Source organism: Pituophis catenifer, unplaced genomic scaffold, assembly GCF_029215685.1.
Source record: "Pituophis catenifer annectens isolate HBS135680 unplaced genomic scaffold, rPitCat1.0.hap2 SCAF_17, whole genome shotgun sequence".
Taxonomy (NCBI): Eukaryota; Metazoa; Chordata; class Lepidosauria; order Squamata; family Colubridae; genus Pituophis; species Pituophis catenifer.
In genome coordinates this window covers 3,436,702-3,453,202 of record NW_027256897.1, presented here as the reverse complement: position 1 = coordinate 3,453,202, position 16,501 = coordinate 3,436,702, and the positions used below count along the sequence as shown (strand labels likewise).

Genomic DNA, 16,501 nt, shown 5'->3' with positions numbered 1-16,501 from the left:
TTTTTACGTGCTTTCGAACTGCTAGGTTGGCAGAAGCTGGGACAAGTCATGGGAGCTCACCCCGTTCCGCGGCACTAGGGATTCGAACTGCCGACCTTTCGATCGACAAGCTCAGCATCTTAGCCATTGAGCCACTGCATCCAAGCAGTGAAATAATACTTATTCTTCTAGGAAGGGATTCCTTAGAAAGAGGGAGCCTCGGTGGGGACATTTCCCGTTTAAAAATTGTGATTAAACAAGAGTCCGCCTCAACAAAAGCAGAATAAACAGCAACTGCTTAAGTTGTGTGTTCGACCTTGAACTTGGAAAAGAAGGCGCTACAACAGTACAATCAGAAGTTTGGAAACTTTTGTGCAGTAAAAAAAATTGTCTGAAGCAGTGAAAGGTCTTCAGGGAACGCTGAAACCGGAGATCAATGATAGGTAATCCTCAACTTTCGAACCACAATTGTGCCCAAAACTTATGTTGCTAAGTGAGACATTTCTTAAGTAAGTTTTTGCCCCATTTTTACGACTTTTCAGCATTCCCTAGTCACATGATCAAAATTTAGACACCTGGCTATCGAATCCTATTTATGACATTTGCAGTGTTCCGGGATCACATGATCTCTTTTTGCATCCTGACAATCAATGGAGGAAGCCAGGTTCACTTAAGAACCGTGTTACTACATAATTGCAGTGATTCACTTAGTGACTGTGGCAAGGAAGGTTTATAATGGGGCAAAATTCACTTAACTGTCTTGCTTAGCAACAAATTTGTGGCTGCATTGTGGCCATAAATCAAGGACTACCTGTATACAATTCATTTGTTGCGGGAAATATCCACACACACGGAGATGAAAAGTAGATGGAAGAGATCCTGATTTTGCCCTTATTTGTCACAGAATGAATTATTTTTCAAATGCTGCAATCGTGTAAACATTCTCTTTAACTCATTTGGAGTAACCGTTAAAGATTTATAACTTGGATGTGGCCTGTTCTCCATCTGGGATGTGACTTCATTTTAATTACAACTTGAGCGTCAAGCCAAGAACCAACAAGGTTAAGATGGAACACCCATCACACTGAAAAGTATACAGCAAGGTTTATCGGATCACAGTAGTTTTAAATTTAAAAAAAAAAAAAACTGTTGTCAAAAAGAAATTTTAACCGTGGCAGAGCCAAGCCAGCTGCTGCTTCGTTCCAACTTTTTCAGGAGATTATAGGAGAGAAAAACCGCCCCCCGCGCGAGAAAAACAAAACAAAAAAAAACTCAAAACGTTCTTGAATGAAGAATCATCCGTGAAAATGGGAATCGGATTATCAAGCGCCGTCGTGAACTAAAGCAACTTTTTTAAAAAATGAAAGAGATTGCGCCTTTCAAAAGGGAGAGAAAACAGGCACCTCTGTAAAAAGAAAAAAAAAATGCCAGTTTTGTTTGGTTTATCAATTCCCAAAACTTTTGAGTCAGTTCCCAGATGCTGAGATGCTGTGTTGCTTTTTTTATTTTTTTCCTCCTTCTCCGTTTCTCTCTACCATTCCTTCTTCTTCTCGTCCATGGAGACGCCGCCGGGACCCAGGGCCACCACGAGAAGGAGGCCTCCGATGACCGACATGGTTTGGAAGAAGTCGTATTTCAGGAAGTCGTGCATGGGCTTGTAGGTGGGAACAGTCCAGAAAGCGTTGAAATACAGGTTGATGGCAAAAAGCCAGATGACTAAAGTCAAGGCCGCCAGCTTAGTTTTGAAGCCGATGGCCACCAGGATGATCAACGCCGTGCCCACCATATTCTGTAGGATCTGCAACAATCGGGGAGAACAGATCGTGAATGAGAGCTAGGCAGAAATCCAGCTAAACCCAGCAAAGCTGGCCTCTCCATCAGGGTCTTCCCATCCTTGCTGTTGTGGCCCCTCCAGCAGCCGAATCAAAGGAGGAGGAGGAGGTATGGGAGTCAGGGTCAGATCAAGGCAACCTGAAGCTCCGAGGGGGAAGAGGGAATGGAGCTGTCAGAAAGAGAGAGACAGAGGTGGAGCCTGGGCCGTCCAATGGAGAGTTAACAGCCCCCAAGTTTGGAGGTGGCTGATGAGGAGGAGAAGGAACAGCTGGGTCCAGTGCCTGATGCACGGATGAGCAGAAGGCAGAGGAGAGGAGAGCAGTGAAAATCTATGAGCCGGTCCTTGAGACGGAAGAGCCACCGCTGCTAGCGAAGCCCCATCCTAGCTCTGGGGATATAAGGCAGGGGGCGGAGACGAATAGATATGGCAGACAACTCTTCATCTTACGTGTCAGCACTTCAAGCTGCATTTACTCTACTGCTGACATAAGGAGGAGAAGCGGAGGCGTCTGGAAAGGGACGTTTGACTTTTCACCTACTTATTTTCCCTGGAGATAATATCCCCTAGGGGATGGGATGGGAGGGGGGAAATTCCTTTGAGCTGGAGCAGTAGATTAGGGGTAGAGTGACTTGGAAGATGGCCAATGAGTGCAGGGGAGTGGGGAACGGAAAGGGAGGGTTTTGGGTCTGGAAGTCAGTTCACTTCAGAGGGTTGGACGTGTTTGGGGAGCTGGGTCAGAACACTCGCCAACTTCCAGATGTGAATTCCCCAAACAGATGCAGCAGGACAGAAGCCGAGAAAATGTTCGACGATGTTAGGCACTTACCGAGAAGAAACTAACGTCTAAATGGAGGAGGGTCATAAACATAAGAACTAGAAGCACACGTCCTCCAAGCTGCATGTATTGCTTCGGGGAGCTTTCCCGCATGGTTGGTACCCCTGCAAACATGCTCTTTCCTTCCGACCGAGACTCCGCCAACAGCAGTAGTAAACCCCCTCCTAGGGCAAGATTTCTGCAGGAAGGAAAGAGAGAGAGAGAGAAAAAAAGACACGCCCCCCAAGATGCGTGTCTGCCCAAATCGGAATGTTTTGACACCACCAAATTTGCAAAAATCTTTGCACCGATGTCGAGAGAGATGAGAATGTTTCAAGGCCGCATTCTGTACCATTCTGAGTTTCCCTCTCTCCTTTGGGCGCCATTTTAAAGGACTGTAAATTTGACAAGGCAAGGCAGTGAATTTAAAGAGCCAGTTGGGTCTAGGTGTTAAGGCACCAGGCTAGAAACTGGGTGACCGTGAGTTCTAGTCCCGCCTTAGGAATGAAAGGCAGCTGGGTGACTTTGGGCCAATCACCAGGAGACGGTGAGTTCTAGTCCTGCCTTTGTGATGTCACAAAGCTTTCCTCAATATTTGAAGAAAATGTTGGACAACTATTTGTCTGAAGTGGTGTAGGGTTTCCTGCCTAAGCAGGGGGTTGGACTAGAAGACCTCCAAGGTCCCTTCCAACTCTGTCCTATTCTGTCCTATTCTGTCCTATTCTGTCCTATTCTGTCCTATTCTATTCTATTCTATTCTATTCTATTCTATTCTATTCTATTCTATTCTATTCTATCCTACACTAATTCTATTCCATTCCATTCCATTCCTAATTTCTATTCCATTCCTAATTTCTATTCTATTCTATTCTATTCTATTCTATTCTATTCTATTCTATTCTATTCTATTCTATTCTATTCTATTCTATTCTATTCTATTCTAATTCTACTCTACTCTACTCTACTCTACTCTAATATTTGCTGCGGCAAAGATTTACGAGATCATCTGGGAAAAAGTTAACACAGAAGTCTCTGTCGATTTTCATTTATTTATTTTTTTGACCTGGTGCTACAAGATCCGTCCGCAAGAAGTTCTAAACAAATAAAGTTTGGGAAGTAATGCAAAATGAGACCTACCTCATCAAAAACTTCAAGTCCCATAAAATGCTGTATGCTATTGTCTAGAAGGGGAGAAAAAAAAAAGAAGAGAGAAAGAATAGATGAGTAAAACCTGAAAAATATTCCCCCTTCTGTTCAGAGCCCCACTTCGACCCCTTACAGGAAATCCACTCGTTTTTTTTTTCTGCAGGTGGTTTTGGAAGGGAGAAAAATCACAAACTTTCTTACCTGTAATGCAATAATTCCGAATAATCCAAAGCAAGCATATTGAACAAAATTCCTGCTCAGCACAAGAATGCAACCGGCTAGGGAAAAAAAAAAAAAAAGGAAGAAAATGTGAGACAATGCAGGTAGTCCTCAATTTATTACCGCAATGGAGCCCCAAGATTTCCGTCGCTAAGTGAGACGTTTAAGCGAGTTTTGCCCCGTTTTACCACCTTCCTTGCCGCAGGGGTTGTGAGAGAACTATTGAGGTTGTGAAGCTAGTCACACCAATCACCAGGAGACTGGGAGTTCTAGTCCCATCTTAAGCAATGAAACCCAGCTGGGTGACTTTGGGCCAGACATTCGCTCTCAGCCCACAATATGCAGGATTGGTTTTGTGCGGAAAACAGGAAGGGAAAAGTGTCTTAGATATGTTCCACCACCTTGAATTATTTGTAAAAATATAGGCGGGATACACAACCAACAACTAAAGTGACCTCCCCAGCTCCACTTCTTGGTTCCAATTTCTCCCCAAGAAATCCATCTAGTGTCCACCCCGAATCCCCGTGGGTCACTTACTTAATTGCCCGAAGAGGTTAATGAAAACAAAGATGGAGGCCAAGAAGTAGCCGCAGTTCCATGTGGTATCAATGTAGTCCCTCTGCTCGCTCCACTGGAACCACATGCGAATCCCGTCTTCCAGGAAGGTGCTGATCAGACAGAGCCGAGCCACGTGGGGAAGGTACTGTTTCGTCACCCGCAGGAACTGGCACGAGAGGGGAAAAAACCGAGACAGATAACGACGGGGCGAAAAGCCAGGTCCCATTTTTGCTCCTTCCAAGGAAGACCCCAGAAACAACAGGAAAGGGTCGATTAAATCCTTCCCCTGTCCTCAAATCAGATCTGGGCCGTGCAAATTCTCCTCTGAGGACGTTATCCCGAGTCATTACAGGTAGTCCCCAACTTACGACCACAACCGAGCCCCAAATTCCCGTTGCTAAGCGAGAACGGTGGTTACGTGAGCTTTAGTACCAGGGTGGTTAAGTTAAATGAATGGTTGTAAGTTTGAGGATTAACTATATCTACAACCGCCAAGCTTAGGACAATTTACAGCTATTCATTGAGTGACCTTTTGCGCTTAGGGATACAGGTAGCCCTCGACTTATGACGGCGGGGATTTGAAGTTACAACGCCCACCCCAGATCCCGTTTTCGCATTTTGGTCACCATGCAAACCATTCTCAGTCCATTTGCAATTTATAACGACATGACTACAAAACAGTCAAGATTAATTCCTGGGCTCCCTTCCCTCCCGTTAAAAAGACACGCCAACGGATTTTCACAGGCGGCCAAAATCTCTCGGTATTGCCGAATCAATTTTCTTCGAAGAATCCAAATCGGATTTGAAGTTTCTTTCGAGTTTCTTCAAAAAGAGACGGGGGGAAAAAAAAACCACACCTTGCTGGCATCCATCCTGGAGTTTTTACATTAGGTGTAAGGGTTTGTTTGTTTTTAAAGGATCAAGTTTCTAGCCCTTATGGTTATAACCCCCACCACACACCCCACACACCCTTACACGGTGGATCGTGCCTATAGAAACCTCAGATGGCAGATGTAAAGCAGCCCAAAAAGATTTTCGGCAAGGAGAAAACACGAAAAGCAACTCCGTGCCTAGCAAAAATCAGACTAATTATACAGTACAGTGATTGCATAAGGATGGGTGCATTTAGTATTGTATTTCCCCAAAAATAAGACCTAACCAGAAAATAAGTCCTAATGCATCTTTTGGAGCAAAAATTAATATAAGACCCGGTCTTATTTTCGGGGAAACACCGTGTTTAAAATCAAGCTGAAATCTCTCCCAAATCATAAACTTTTCGGATACTCCCTTATTTCAAAAGGAGTCATCGTCTCTAATCAAAAAGCACCACCTTCCTGGAAAGCACCCCCAAGATTTGGGAACCCCCAAACATCCAGATAATTATGCAAATAAAATTACACAGGGAAAATCATTATTAGATAAGAACCTGCAAGTTCAAACCCCCAGATTTACTAACTCTGGACCACCCCAAACATGTTTATTTTATTTCTTGATTGAATTTATATTCCGCCCAACTCATTATCGAGCAACTGTTGAAACACTAAGGTACATGATTTGATTTACAACAGGATTGAAGGAGGTTTCCTATCAACGGAAACATCTCTAATTGTCAGATAAGCTTAGCAGAAAAGCGGAAACTTGGTCGAATCTTGGTTGAAGGCATCTCTGCACCTATGAAGAACCATAGAGAGCCTCTAGTCCAGGAGTCAGCAACCTGAGGCTCTGGAGCCACATGTGGCTCTTTCACCCCTCTGCTGCGGCTCCCTGTCACTCAAAATATGCATCACAACCGCCAATGTGCGACACCTGCAGGCAGGTGATTTATTCAGCTTTTCAACCTCCAGTAGTCTAACCATGGATAAATCCAAGAAAAGCAAAGTTTCAGAAGAAAACAGAACATTTAATTCAACTACATATGCCAGTTTTGTGGCTGTTCAAGAAATAGTTAGGCACAGGAAGGGTTTTGTGGCTCCCGGTGTTTTCTTTTCTGTGGGAAATGGGTCCAAATGGAGTGTTTAAGGTTGCAGACTGGTCTAGTCTGATGGAAAGAAGGACTAGGAGAGACATGATAGCAGTGTACCGATATTTCAGGGGTTGCCACGAAGAAGAGGGAGTCAAGCTGTTCTCCAAAGCACCTGAGGGCAGGACAAGAAGCAATGGGTGGAAACTAATCAAGGAGAGAAGCAACCTAGAACTAAGGAGAAATTTCCTGACAGTGAGAAAAATTAACCAGTGGAACAACTTCCCTCCAGAAGTTGTGAATGCTTCAACATTGGAAGTTTTTAAGAAGATGTTAGACAACCATTTGTCTGAAGTGGTGTAGGGTTTCCTGCCTGGGCAGGGGGTTGGACTAGAAGACCTCCAAAGTCCCTTCCAGGGTGGATAAAAATCAATGATTTTTTAAAAAAAAAAAATCAAAAAAATCAGATTTTTTTTATTTAAATCGGATTTTTTTTATTTTTATCGAATTTATTTTAATAAAAAACTTTTGGGGTAAAAATCTATCGTAAGATAGTTTTCTATTTAAGATACATAAATCATTTAGTTTATTCAGCATGAAATGGAGCTTAGTTATGTAGCAGGAGGCTGTATATTCTGCAACACTGGGACTATCGGTGAGTCAACAGCGGGTCAAAGGAGTAGCAGAGATGACAGTTGCTCTTTAAAAATTATGATTTAAATCGAGTTGATTTAAATCAAGCCTTTTTACTAGTGATTTAAATCATGATTTAAATTGTGATTTAAATCAACTCGATTTAAATCAAATCCATCCTGGTCCCTTCCAACTCTGTTATTTCTATTCCTCAGATGCACCCAGAAGCAAAAAACGGTTGAGTAAATCCAATTTAGTCCTCGACTTACAACAGTTCATTCAGTGACTACTCCAAGTGACAAGGGCACTGGAAAAAAAGTGACTTTTTCCACACGTACGACCTTAGCAGCATCCCCCAGTGGTCACGTGATTAAAATCCAGATGCTCGGCAACTCATATTTACGACGGTTTCAACGTCCCGGGAGTTACGCGATTCCACCCTTGCCCGACGAGCCAAGTCAACGGGGAAGCCAAATTCCCTTAATAACCTTGTTACTCGCTTCACCACCGTGGCAGGAAAGATCATAAAACGGGACAAAACTCTGCTGAACCAACGTCTCTCCTAGCGCCATCAATTCTGGGTTCGGTTGTCCAGTCCAGTCGTGGAATATAGTTATTGAATTGTTTTTAAAGGCGGGTTTCAAAGCAGCTGTTTTTTCTTTGGCTGCCAATGAAACGGCTCCGGCAAATCAAACAATTAATGATAAATTAATCTGTCCACGTTAAGGGCAAACATGATCCTAGGCAGCTCCAGGTGGCCGGAGAGGAAACCGCAGCAGGGAAGAACTAACAAACAAACATCAAACATGTTCATAACAAAGTAAAGAGGAGAAGAACCGAGATGGGAGATCGTGGTTTGTTGTGATGGGTCTTTTTTTGTGGCTTCGCATGTTAGGTTCAGTGCAGTTGTGGTTTGCGGTGAGAAGACAACCCAGCTCATAGATTTAACTGAAAGGTTATCTTTTTCTATAAAAAGATATAGAAACGCGGTGCTATAAAAGATATATAAAAGATATAGGGGACGCGGTGGCTCGGGGGCTCAGCTTGTGATCGAAAAGTTGGCAGTTCAGCCGTTCGAATCCCTAGCGCCGCGTAACGGGATGAGCTCCCGTTTACTTGTCCCAGCTTCTGCCAACCTAGCAGTTCGAAAGCACGTAAAAAAAATGCAAGTAGAAAAATAGGGACCACCTTTGGTGGGAAGGGAACAGCGTTCCGTGCACCTTTGGCGTTGAGTCATGCCGGCCACATGACCACGGAGACGTCTTCGGACAGCGCTGGCTCTTCGGCTTTGAAATGGAGATGAGCACCGCCCCCTAGAGTCGGGAACGGCTAGCACATATGTGCGAGGGGAACCTTTTCCCTTTCCCTTTTTATCTTTTTCTTATGAATGTTTAGTGGCTCGGCATATTGTGCAAATTAGTCCACGATGAACAAACACAGGGAATGGGGCAAGGTGATCCTGGTCACAATTGTTATCGCTTGCTAGATCAGACCTACGTTGCTAATGAAATAAACCCAATTTATTTGTAGCTGGGGGTCAAACTGTTGATGCTTTTTTAAAAGATGTTTCATGACCCAGCTAGGTAACATCATCAATGCTAGAAGGGAGTGAGTTGTGTGGAGGAGGAGGAAGAGGAGGAAAAAAAAGAGGAGGGGGAGGAAGAGAAGAATTGTGGAATCCTTGGTGCTCTCTGAGCTTGGTTGTTTTGTAGACATTTCATTACCCAACTAGGGAACATTATCAGTTCTAGAATGGAGTAGGATTTGGGGTCGGACAACTGTGGGGCCCTTAGTAGTCTCCGAGCTTGGTGGTTTTCTTGCAGAGGTTTCATTATCCCCAACCATCATCCCATAAAACTGATGATGTTACCTACTTGGGTAGGGAAACGTCTACGACAAAACTACAAAACTCAGAGGGCGCCAAGGACTCCCCAAATCCAGTGCATATCATATTCTGAAAAGGCCAAATTGTAGATTTTGTTTTTAATTTATAGCCTAGAGGGAAAAAAGACCAACCAAGTCACAGTTTGGATCCTTTCCATGGTCAAAGATCATTGGCAAGGTTCCTTTTTTTGCCAATTGTTGACCAGACCTCTATGTTTTCCAACGTTGGTGTTTACTTTTTAACAGCAGCTGAATACTCTTCAGAAAAAGAAAAGGAAAAAACGCCAACCTGACCTAACTTTTTGCCCTGCTCATGCTGTGGAAAAAAAATAACACAGCGACAGAATAGAATAAGAGAGTTGGAAGGGACCTCGGAGGTCTTCTAGTCCAACCCCCTGCTTAGGCAAGAAACCCTACACCACTTCAGACAAATGGTTATAGTTTATAGTTTACTTTATTGTCATTGCACGTGGTACAACAAAATTAAATGATGCCATCTCATCCTGGGCATCTTTTTTTTTTTTTTTTTTGAACTATTACCATCTGGCAGACGGTACCGGTCAATCAAAACAAGGACAAATAGGCTGAAAAACAGTTTCTATCCCAGGGCAATAACTATATTGAATTCTACGGTATATAAGGGCAATATCGGGTTTTCAATTTCAGATATATAGAATGCAAAGGATGTATGTTTGTGTTTTTATTTTTATAGTTATATAAAATGAATGAAGGCAGCATTTAATTTCGTTGTACCACGTGCAATGACTATTCTATTCTATTCTATTCTATTCTATTTTATTCTATTCTATTCTTCATTCAGTATACATTATAACTATAAAAATAAAAATACAAACATACATCCTTTACCTTCTACATAATTGAAATTGAAAACCCGATATTGCACTATATACCGTAGAATTCAATATGGTTATTGCCCTGAGATAGAAACTGTTTTTCAGCCTATTTGTCCTTGTTTTTATTGTCCTGTACCGTCTGCCAGATGGTAATATTTTTTTTAAAAAAAAGGGTGCCCAGGATGAGATGGATCTTGAAGAATTATCCAACATCTTCTTAAAAACTTCCAGTGTTGGAAAATCCACAATTTCTGGAGGCAAGTTGTTCCACTGATTAATTGTTTTAACCATCAGGAAATTTCTCCCTAGTTCTAAGTTGCTTCTCTCCTTGATTAGTTCCCATCTTGTCCTGCCCTCAGGTGCTTTGGAGAACAGCTTGACTCCCTCTTCTTTGGGGCAGCCCTTGAAGTTTAAAGGAGGGCTAACTCACAGTTCGCTAAACTAGCCAATATGACGAATTGAGCCACGCACATTGTGGGAAGGTTGTGGCAAATTGCACAAACAATCCATCAGAAAAAGATGGAACGAAGCAACTGACAATTTTCATTCATTCATTCATTCATAAAGAAGACAGAGCAGAAAGTTTTTTTAAAAAAATCCTTGCTTTGGATCCCGTCAGCTTATCTACTCAGCACAATATGATAAACACACAAATATATATTTCAAGAACTAAGACTAATCCTTGCCAAGCAAAGAGCGCAAGGAATTCCTCGACTTGCGACAGTTCCTTTAGCGACCAAAGTTGCAACGGCACTGAAAAAAAGTGACTTTTTCGTACTTACGACCCTGGCAACATCCCCATGCTTACGTGATTTAGATTCTGATGCTTGACAACTGGCTCACATTTATGACATCCCGGGGACACGTGATCCCCTTTTGCGACCGTCTGACAAGCGAAGTCAACGGGGAAGCTAGATTCACTTAACTTAACAGCTGCAGTGATTCATTTACCAACTGGGGCAAGAAAGGCCAATAAAGGGAGTAAAACCCGCTTCACAAGCGTCTCACTTAACGACAGAAATTTGGTGCTCCGCTGTGGTCATAAGCCGAGGACTCTGTATATTCTACAATGCTGTTCTATCTGCGGGATCTTAAGCCGGCCCAATAATGGAAGCAACATCCTAGACAGGCTGATTTTTATTTTTTTTTGGTGTCCTCCAAGATTTTAAAAAAATAAATGAATCACTCTTCCTCAATCAGGCATTTTCAAAACAGGCCAGATTGCCGTTTAAGCAGCCCACAACTTTCAACCATTCCTTTAGCGGCTGTTTGAAGCAACAATGGCACCGGGAAAAAATGAATTATGATCGGTTCTCGCACTTATGACCGTTGTAGCATTCCCCACAGTTGTGTGAAAATTCAAGTGCTTGGCAACTGGCACGTATTTACGCCAAACTCCACTTTTTTTGCTTCCGACAAGCCAAAATCAACAGGGTGGAAGCCAGATTCGCTTAACAACCAAATGATTCATTTAACGAATGTGGCCCCCCAAAAAAGAAAAAAAAAGATTGTAAAAATCAGGCCTGAATCATTTAGCAACCGCCTTGCTTAGGGAACACAAATTCCAGTCCCAATTGCGATTGTTAATTCGAGGCTTATCCGTCCAACATCGTGCTCCTATCAACCAACTGCGAGAGCATGGAGAGGCATAAACCCAAAAGCACCCCCAAAAGCAGGCACGGAAAAACAAACCAACCTACCGATCCCTACATCAAACTAGGTTAAATCCTAGGTGGGGGACCCCCATTCTTCAGGGCTACAGAAAGATGAAGGAAGGCACCCCCTCCACTCCACCCCACCCATCCACAAACCTCTGTTAGGCCGGATCTACCATTTTGTCAAAGAACCGGCGTGCATTTTGCCAAGCCGTGGTTTACGGCTACGGGTATGTGTTTGTTTGTGTGTGCCAGGCTAAAACCCAAGCTTATTCAGCAATCACGGTTAATGCACGCCGAGCTTAGTCCTCGGGGTAGGCCTCTTTTCTCCAATATGGCAAGGGGGGAAAAAAAAACACCATCCTTTCTTTCTTTCTTTCTTTTTTAAAAAAGGAGTCTTTTGTTTCAGCCAATCTGCTCATTCAGCTCCAGAGAGAGAGAGAGAGAGAGAGATGGGGAAACTGTCTGGCCACCACCCCCTTCCCCAAAAGCAATGGGGGCGGGGAAGGGGGGGAGAACAAATGAGCCCCACCGCCCTGCCCTTCCCTCCCTCCCTCCCCAAAGGGACCTAGACTTTTCTTGCTTTCCGTGTTTTTGGGTTTTGCTTTGTTTATTTATTTATTTTTTATTGCAAGCCAGCTAGGAAATGGATACAATCCATCGCTTTCAATTCCAGGACCCGTCGGCAAAAAAGATCGATGGGAAGGGAAGGGAAGGGGTGGGGAGGAAAAAAAAAGCTCCCATAGGACCCCCCAAACCCCAAAAAAGTGTCCATAAAACCTCTCCACTTGGGAGTCCCCCCCCTCTCCGACCCACCCCAAAAACACTCACCTGATCTGCAAAATCTTCAGCGCTGCCCATCAGGTCGTTTTGCCCCATGGCTGGCTGGGTTTTAGATATATAGATATATATATGTATTTTTCTGGGGGGGGTGGGGGTGGAAATCTTGCTGGGGAAAGCCGATTTGCAGGCACCCGGGCCCCCCCACGCGGCTTCTAGGAGAGCTGCTGGCTGCTGCCGCCCCCGCCGCGATTGCCCAAGGAAGTGGCGCTTTTTGCGCTCTCGCCTTGCCTTGCCTTGCCTTGCCTGGGCTGTGCCACGTAGGCCGATTCTTAAAGGAACCGCGCGAGGCCCACAGCAGCCGGCAGGGAGGGGAGAAGGGGAGGGGAGACGGAGGGCCAGACCCACGGGAGGGCCGGCCCCGTCTTGTCCCGCCCAAGTCGGGATTCCCCGCCCGCAGCGCAGGAAAGGTTGGAGAAAGGAGATGAGCCCGCGCGTAAAAACGCAGCGCAAAAAGTGCCCAAAAGAAGAAAAGCGTTTCCCAATTTTGCGCGGAACTGGCTTCCCAAAATGAAAGTGAGGGGGGGGGGAAAGGGGGGGCGATGACAGCCAGGAGCCTGGATAGCTCAACAGACTAAAAGCCTGTTATTGACATTCAGCTGCCTGCAATTATTGCAAGTTCGAATCTCCCCAGGCTCAAGGTCGACTCAGCCTTCCATCCTTTCTAAGGTAGGTAAATTGAGGACCCAGTTTGTGGGGGCAATAAGCTGACTTTGTATAAAATATACAAAAAGTATGAAGGCTATTGCTTAACGCATTGTAAGCCACCCTGAGTCTCCGTAGAAGGGCGGCATATAAATCTAATTTAAAAAAAAAAAGGACGGTCTGGATTGGGGTTTTTTGGGGAAGGGGGGGGGGCAGCCCCAATCAAGCCAGCTGGGCCAGATGTTTGGATTGGGATTTGGCATTTTTTTTGCCGAGCTATCCAGTCAGCCAGGCAAATGTTTGGGCTGGATTTGGCATTTTTACCTAGCTATCAATTCGTCCGGCCAGATGTTTAGCAATAGCACTTAGACTTATATACCGTTTCACGGTGCTTTTACAGCCCTCTCTAAGCGATTTTACAGAGTCGGATTCTTGCCCCCCCCCCAACAATTTGGGTCCTCATTTGACCCACCTCGGAAGGACGGAAGGCTGAATCAACCTTGAGCCTGGTGAGATTCGAACTGCCAAATTTGCAGGCAGCTGGCAGGCAGCAGAAGTAGCCTGCAGTTCTGCACTCTAACCACTGCGCCACCGCGGCTCACCAGTTTAGGCTGGATATGGCATTTTGAACCACCTATTTAAATCATCTGGCCAGATGTTTCAGCTGGATTATGGCATTTTGATCCACCTATCATGTCAGCCGACCAGATGTTTGGGCTGGATTTTGCCCTTGGGGCCACCTATCACAATAGTCAGCCAACTGTAGCAAGAGATGTCATAAAATGGGGCAAACCACTTAACAGCTGCCTTGCTTAGTAACAAAAATTTCGGGCTCAATTGTGGACATAAGTCGAGGATTCCCTATATATTTCCTATATAGTTGGCTTCAACGGGCATGCCAAACCAAAAAAAACTCAAAACACATTATGGTTTAGCGTGACGGGTGAATCCACCATTCAAACTTCTCTGAAAGTCCAAAAATATGGTTTTTACAGAATTACCTGTATTTATATGCTTATTCCCAGTTGCAATGGATGGCTGTGAAAGTTGGACCATAAGGAAGGCTGAGGGCCAAAGAATTGAGGCCTTTGAATTCTGGTGCTGGAGAAGACTCCTGTGAGTCCCTTGGACTGCCACGCCATCCAACCGGTCAGTCCTAGAGGAGATCAACCCTGACTGCTCTTTAGAAGGCCAGATCCTGAAGATGAAACTCAAACCCTTTGGCCACCTAATGAGAAGGAAGGACTCACTAGAGACGAGCCTCATGCTGGGAAAGATGGAGGGCAAAAGAAGAAGGGGACAGCAGAGAACGAGGTGGCTGGATGGAGTCACTGAAGCAGTCGGCGCGAGCTTAAATGGACTCCAGAGGATGGTAGAGGACAGGAAGGCCTGGAGGAACGTTGTCCATGGGGTCCCGATGGGTCGGACACGACTTCACAACTAACAACATATGCATATTAAATGTCGGTGGTACAATTTATCTTCCCAAAAATCATGTTGGTTGTTTTATCAACCAGATTATTCCCTTAGTACCGTAGATTGCTTAAGACATCTGTCTTCCAGGATGTCTCCATCCCTTACCTGGAACAGATGTCAGAATAAACTCGTCTGTAATTTCCGGGATCTTCCCAAATTCCGTTGCGGTATTGGTGGCATTTTAATGCAGAGCCTAAATGACACTTGGGAGTTTCCCATTTCAGCGATGGTGGTATTTTATCCTGTTTACTTTTCCAAAGCTATCCTCTTGGACTTGGTCCTGGGTTAATGGTTGATTGATGAATAAAGCTGACCGTTGTCTTTTGCCCTCTTCTGTTCTTAAAGCACCCTTTCTGAAAAAGTGAATTTGGGCAGAAGTATCGTGCCTGTATTTTTTCTGCAATAAAGACGGAGGCAAAGAATTAATTTAGCCGCTCTTCTTGTGTTTTGAGCTTCAACACGATTTTAATTTGTGGGGTTCTTGGTGCTCTTTGAACTTGGTGGGGTTTTTTTTTTGCTAGTACCAATGATGTTACCTAATTGGGTAACAAGAAAACAACCAAGCTCAGAGAGCACCAAGGTAAGTTACAAATATTCTCTTCTTTCTTTTTAATTTCCCATCTTTAACTTTGAAGGCAGCTCTTTAGCTGATATTCTGTTTCTGATGTATTTAAGGCTATTGTTTTGGCAATTTCCCTTCCAAGTATTATTCGAAGAATTTGTTTTTAAATCCTTCCTTCCTTCCTGCCTTCCTTCCTTCCTTAACTCTCTTTTCTTTCCTCCGCCTCCTTCCTTTCCTTCCATCCTCCCTCCCCTTCCTTTTCCATTCCCTTCCTTTCTTTCTTCCTTTCCTTGTTCCTTTCCTTCCTTCCTTCCTTCTCTTTTCTTTCCTCTGCCTCCTTCCTTTCCTTCCATCCTCCCTCCCCTTCCTTTTCCCTTCCCTTCCTTGTTCTTTTCCTTTCTTTCTTTCTTCCTTTCCTTGTTCCTTTCCTATCTTCCTTCCTTCACTCTCTTCTTTTTTTTCCCTCCACCTCCTTCCTTTCCCTTCCCTCCATCCCTCCTTCCCCCACAAACCCACCCACCCACCCATCCATCTGTCCATATTTCCCCTCCCCTCCTCTTTATTATTGTTATTACCAGAGTTTCTAAACCCTGGTTAACAGCGAGACAAAATACGAGAAGAAACGAGGAAAAACAATGAACCGAGCTGCGGATCGTCATTTTATTTTCCTTAACATTTTTTTATCTCCTCACCTGGTTGCCAAAAGATGGTAAAAAATCAAGAGAATTCGAAAGGGAAGGGGGAATGAATATAATTTCTCTCTCTGTCCCTTTGCGGGACAGCTTTTTTTCCCCCTTCCGACTCTTGCTGAGAATCACACCGGCAAATTAATCTCTAAAATGATTTATTATATTATTTATAATTAATTATTTATTATTAATTAAAATAAGATTATTAATGAAATTAATAATTATTCTTCTCCGGGACCTGTCCTACTGTCCCCATTTATTTGTACTCATTTCCTATGTCCACGTTTATACTTAGACCTGTTATCTCCTACATGTTTGACAAACTAAATAACTAAATAAAAATAAATAAATATTTTCTGTACTTGCCCAGGAAAAAAAAAAAAGTGGTTTGTTGTTGTTTTTTTTTACATTTTTTACAAAACAAACTGCCTCCCATTGGGAGGATTTCCCCCCAACCCACCCACCCGCCCACGTTTCCGGATTCCTTTGCTTTCCTTTGCAAACGGTGCCTCCAAGGAATTCTGCAGAGACTCGAAGACCCCCTTGACTTCCCCAAACGGAAAAGACCCCCGTCTCAAAATAGTTTTTTTTTTGTTTGTTTTTTTGGAAGAGACAAATAAAAGCACTTTTGCAGATGCTTTCGGGCGGCTTTGCCAGACCGCGGAGCCAAGAACCCCTTTCGCGAGTTGAAATCCAATTTTTTTTTTTCTCGGAACGTCCTGCGGATGGATGGATGGATGGAGGGAGGATGGA

At 43.9% G+C, this 16,501-nt stretch overlaps 1 protein-coding gene across 1 annotated transcript; it reads right to left on the bottom strand.

Annotated features, from left to right (window-relative positions):
• Positions 1-941: 941 nt before the first annotated feature.
• On the bottom strand, positions 942-12,667 carry SURF4 (surfeit 4). The gene is made up of 6 exons (XM_070955499.1): positions 12,368-12,667; positions 4,530-4,716; positions 3,975-4,051; positions 3,765-3,808; positions 2,640-2,826; positions 942-1,777 (listed from the first exon to the last, which is right to left on the bottom strand). The coding sequence occupies exons 1-6, from the start codon at positions 12,413-12,415 to the stop codon at positions 1,511-1,513; spliced, it is 810 nt and encodes a 269-aa protein (XP_070811600.1). The 5' UTR covers positions 12,416-12,667; the 3' UTR covers positions 942-1,510.
• Positions 12,668-16,501: the final 3,834 nt, after the last annotated feature.

Coding starts and splice junctions, on each gene's coding strand:
- SURF4 (XM_070955499.1), bottom strand. CDS start 12,415: ATGGGGCAAAACGACCTGATGGGCAGCGCTGAAGATTTTGCAGATCAG. Junction 3,809..3,974: donor TCGGAATTATTGCATTACAG/GTAAGAAAGTTT, acceptor CTCCCCTTCTAG/ACAATAGCATACAGCATTTT. Junction 1,778..2,639: donor TAGACGTTAGTTTCTTCTCG/GTAAGTGCCTAA, acceptor CGATTGTTGCAG/ATCCTACAGAATATGGTGGG.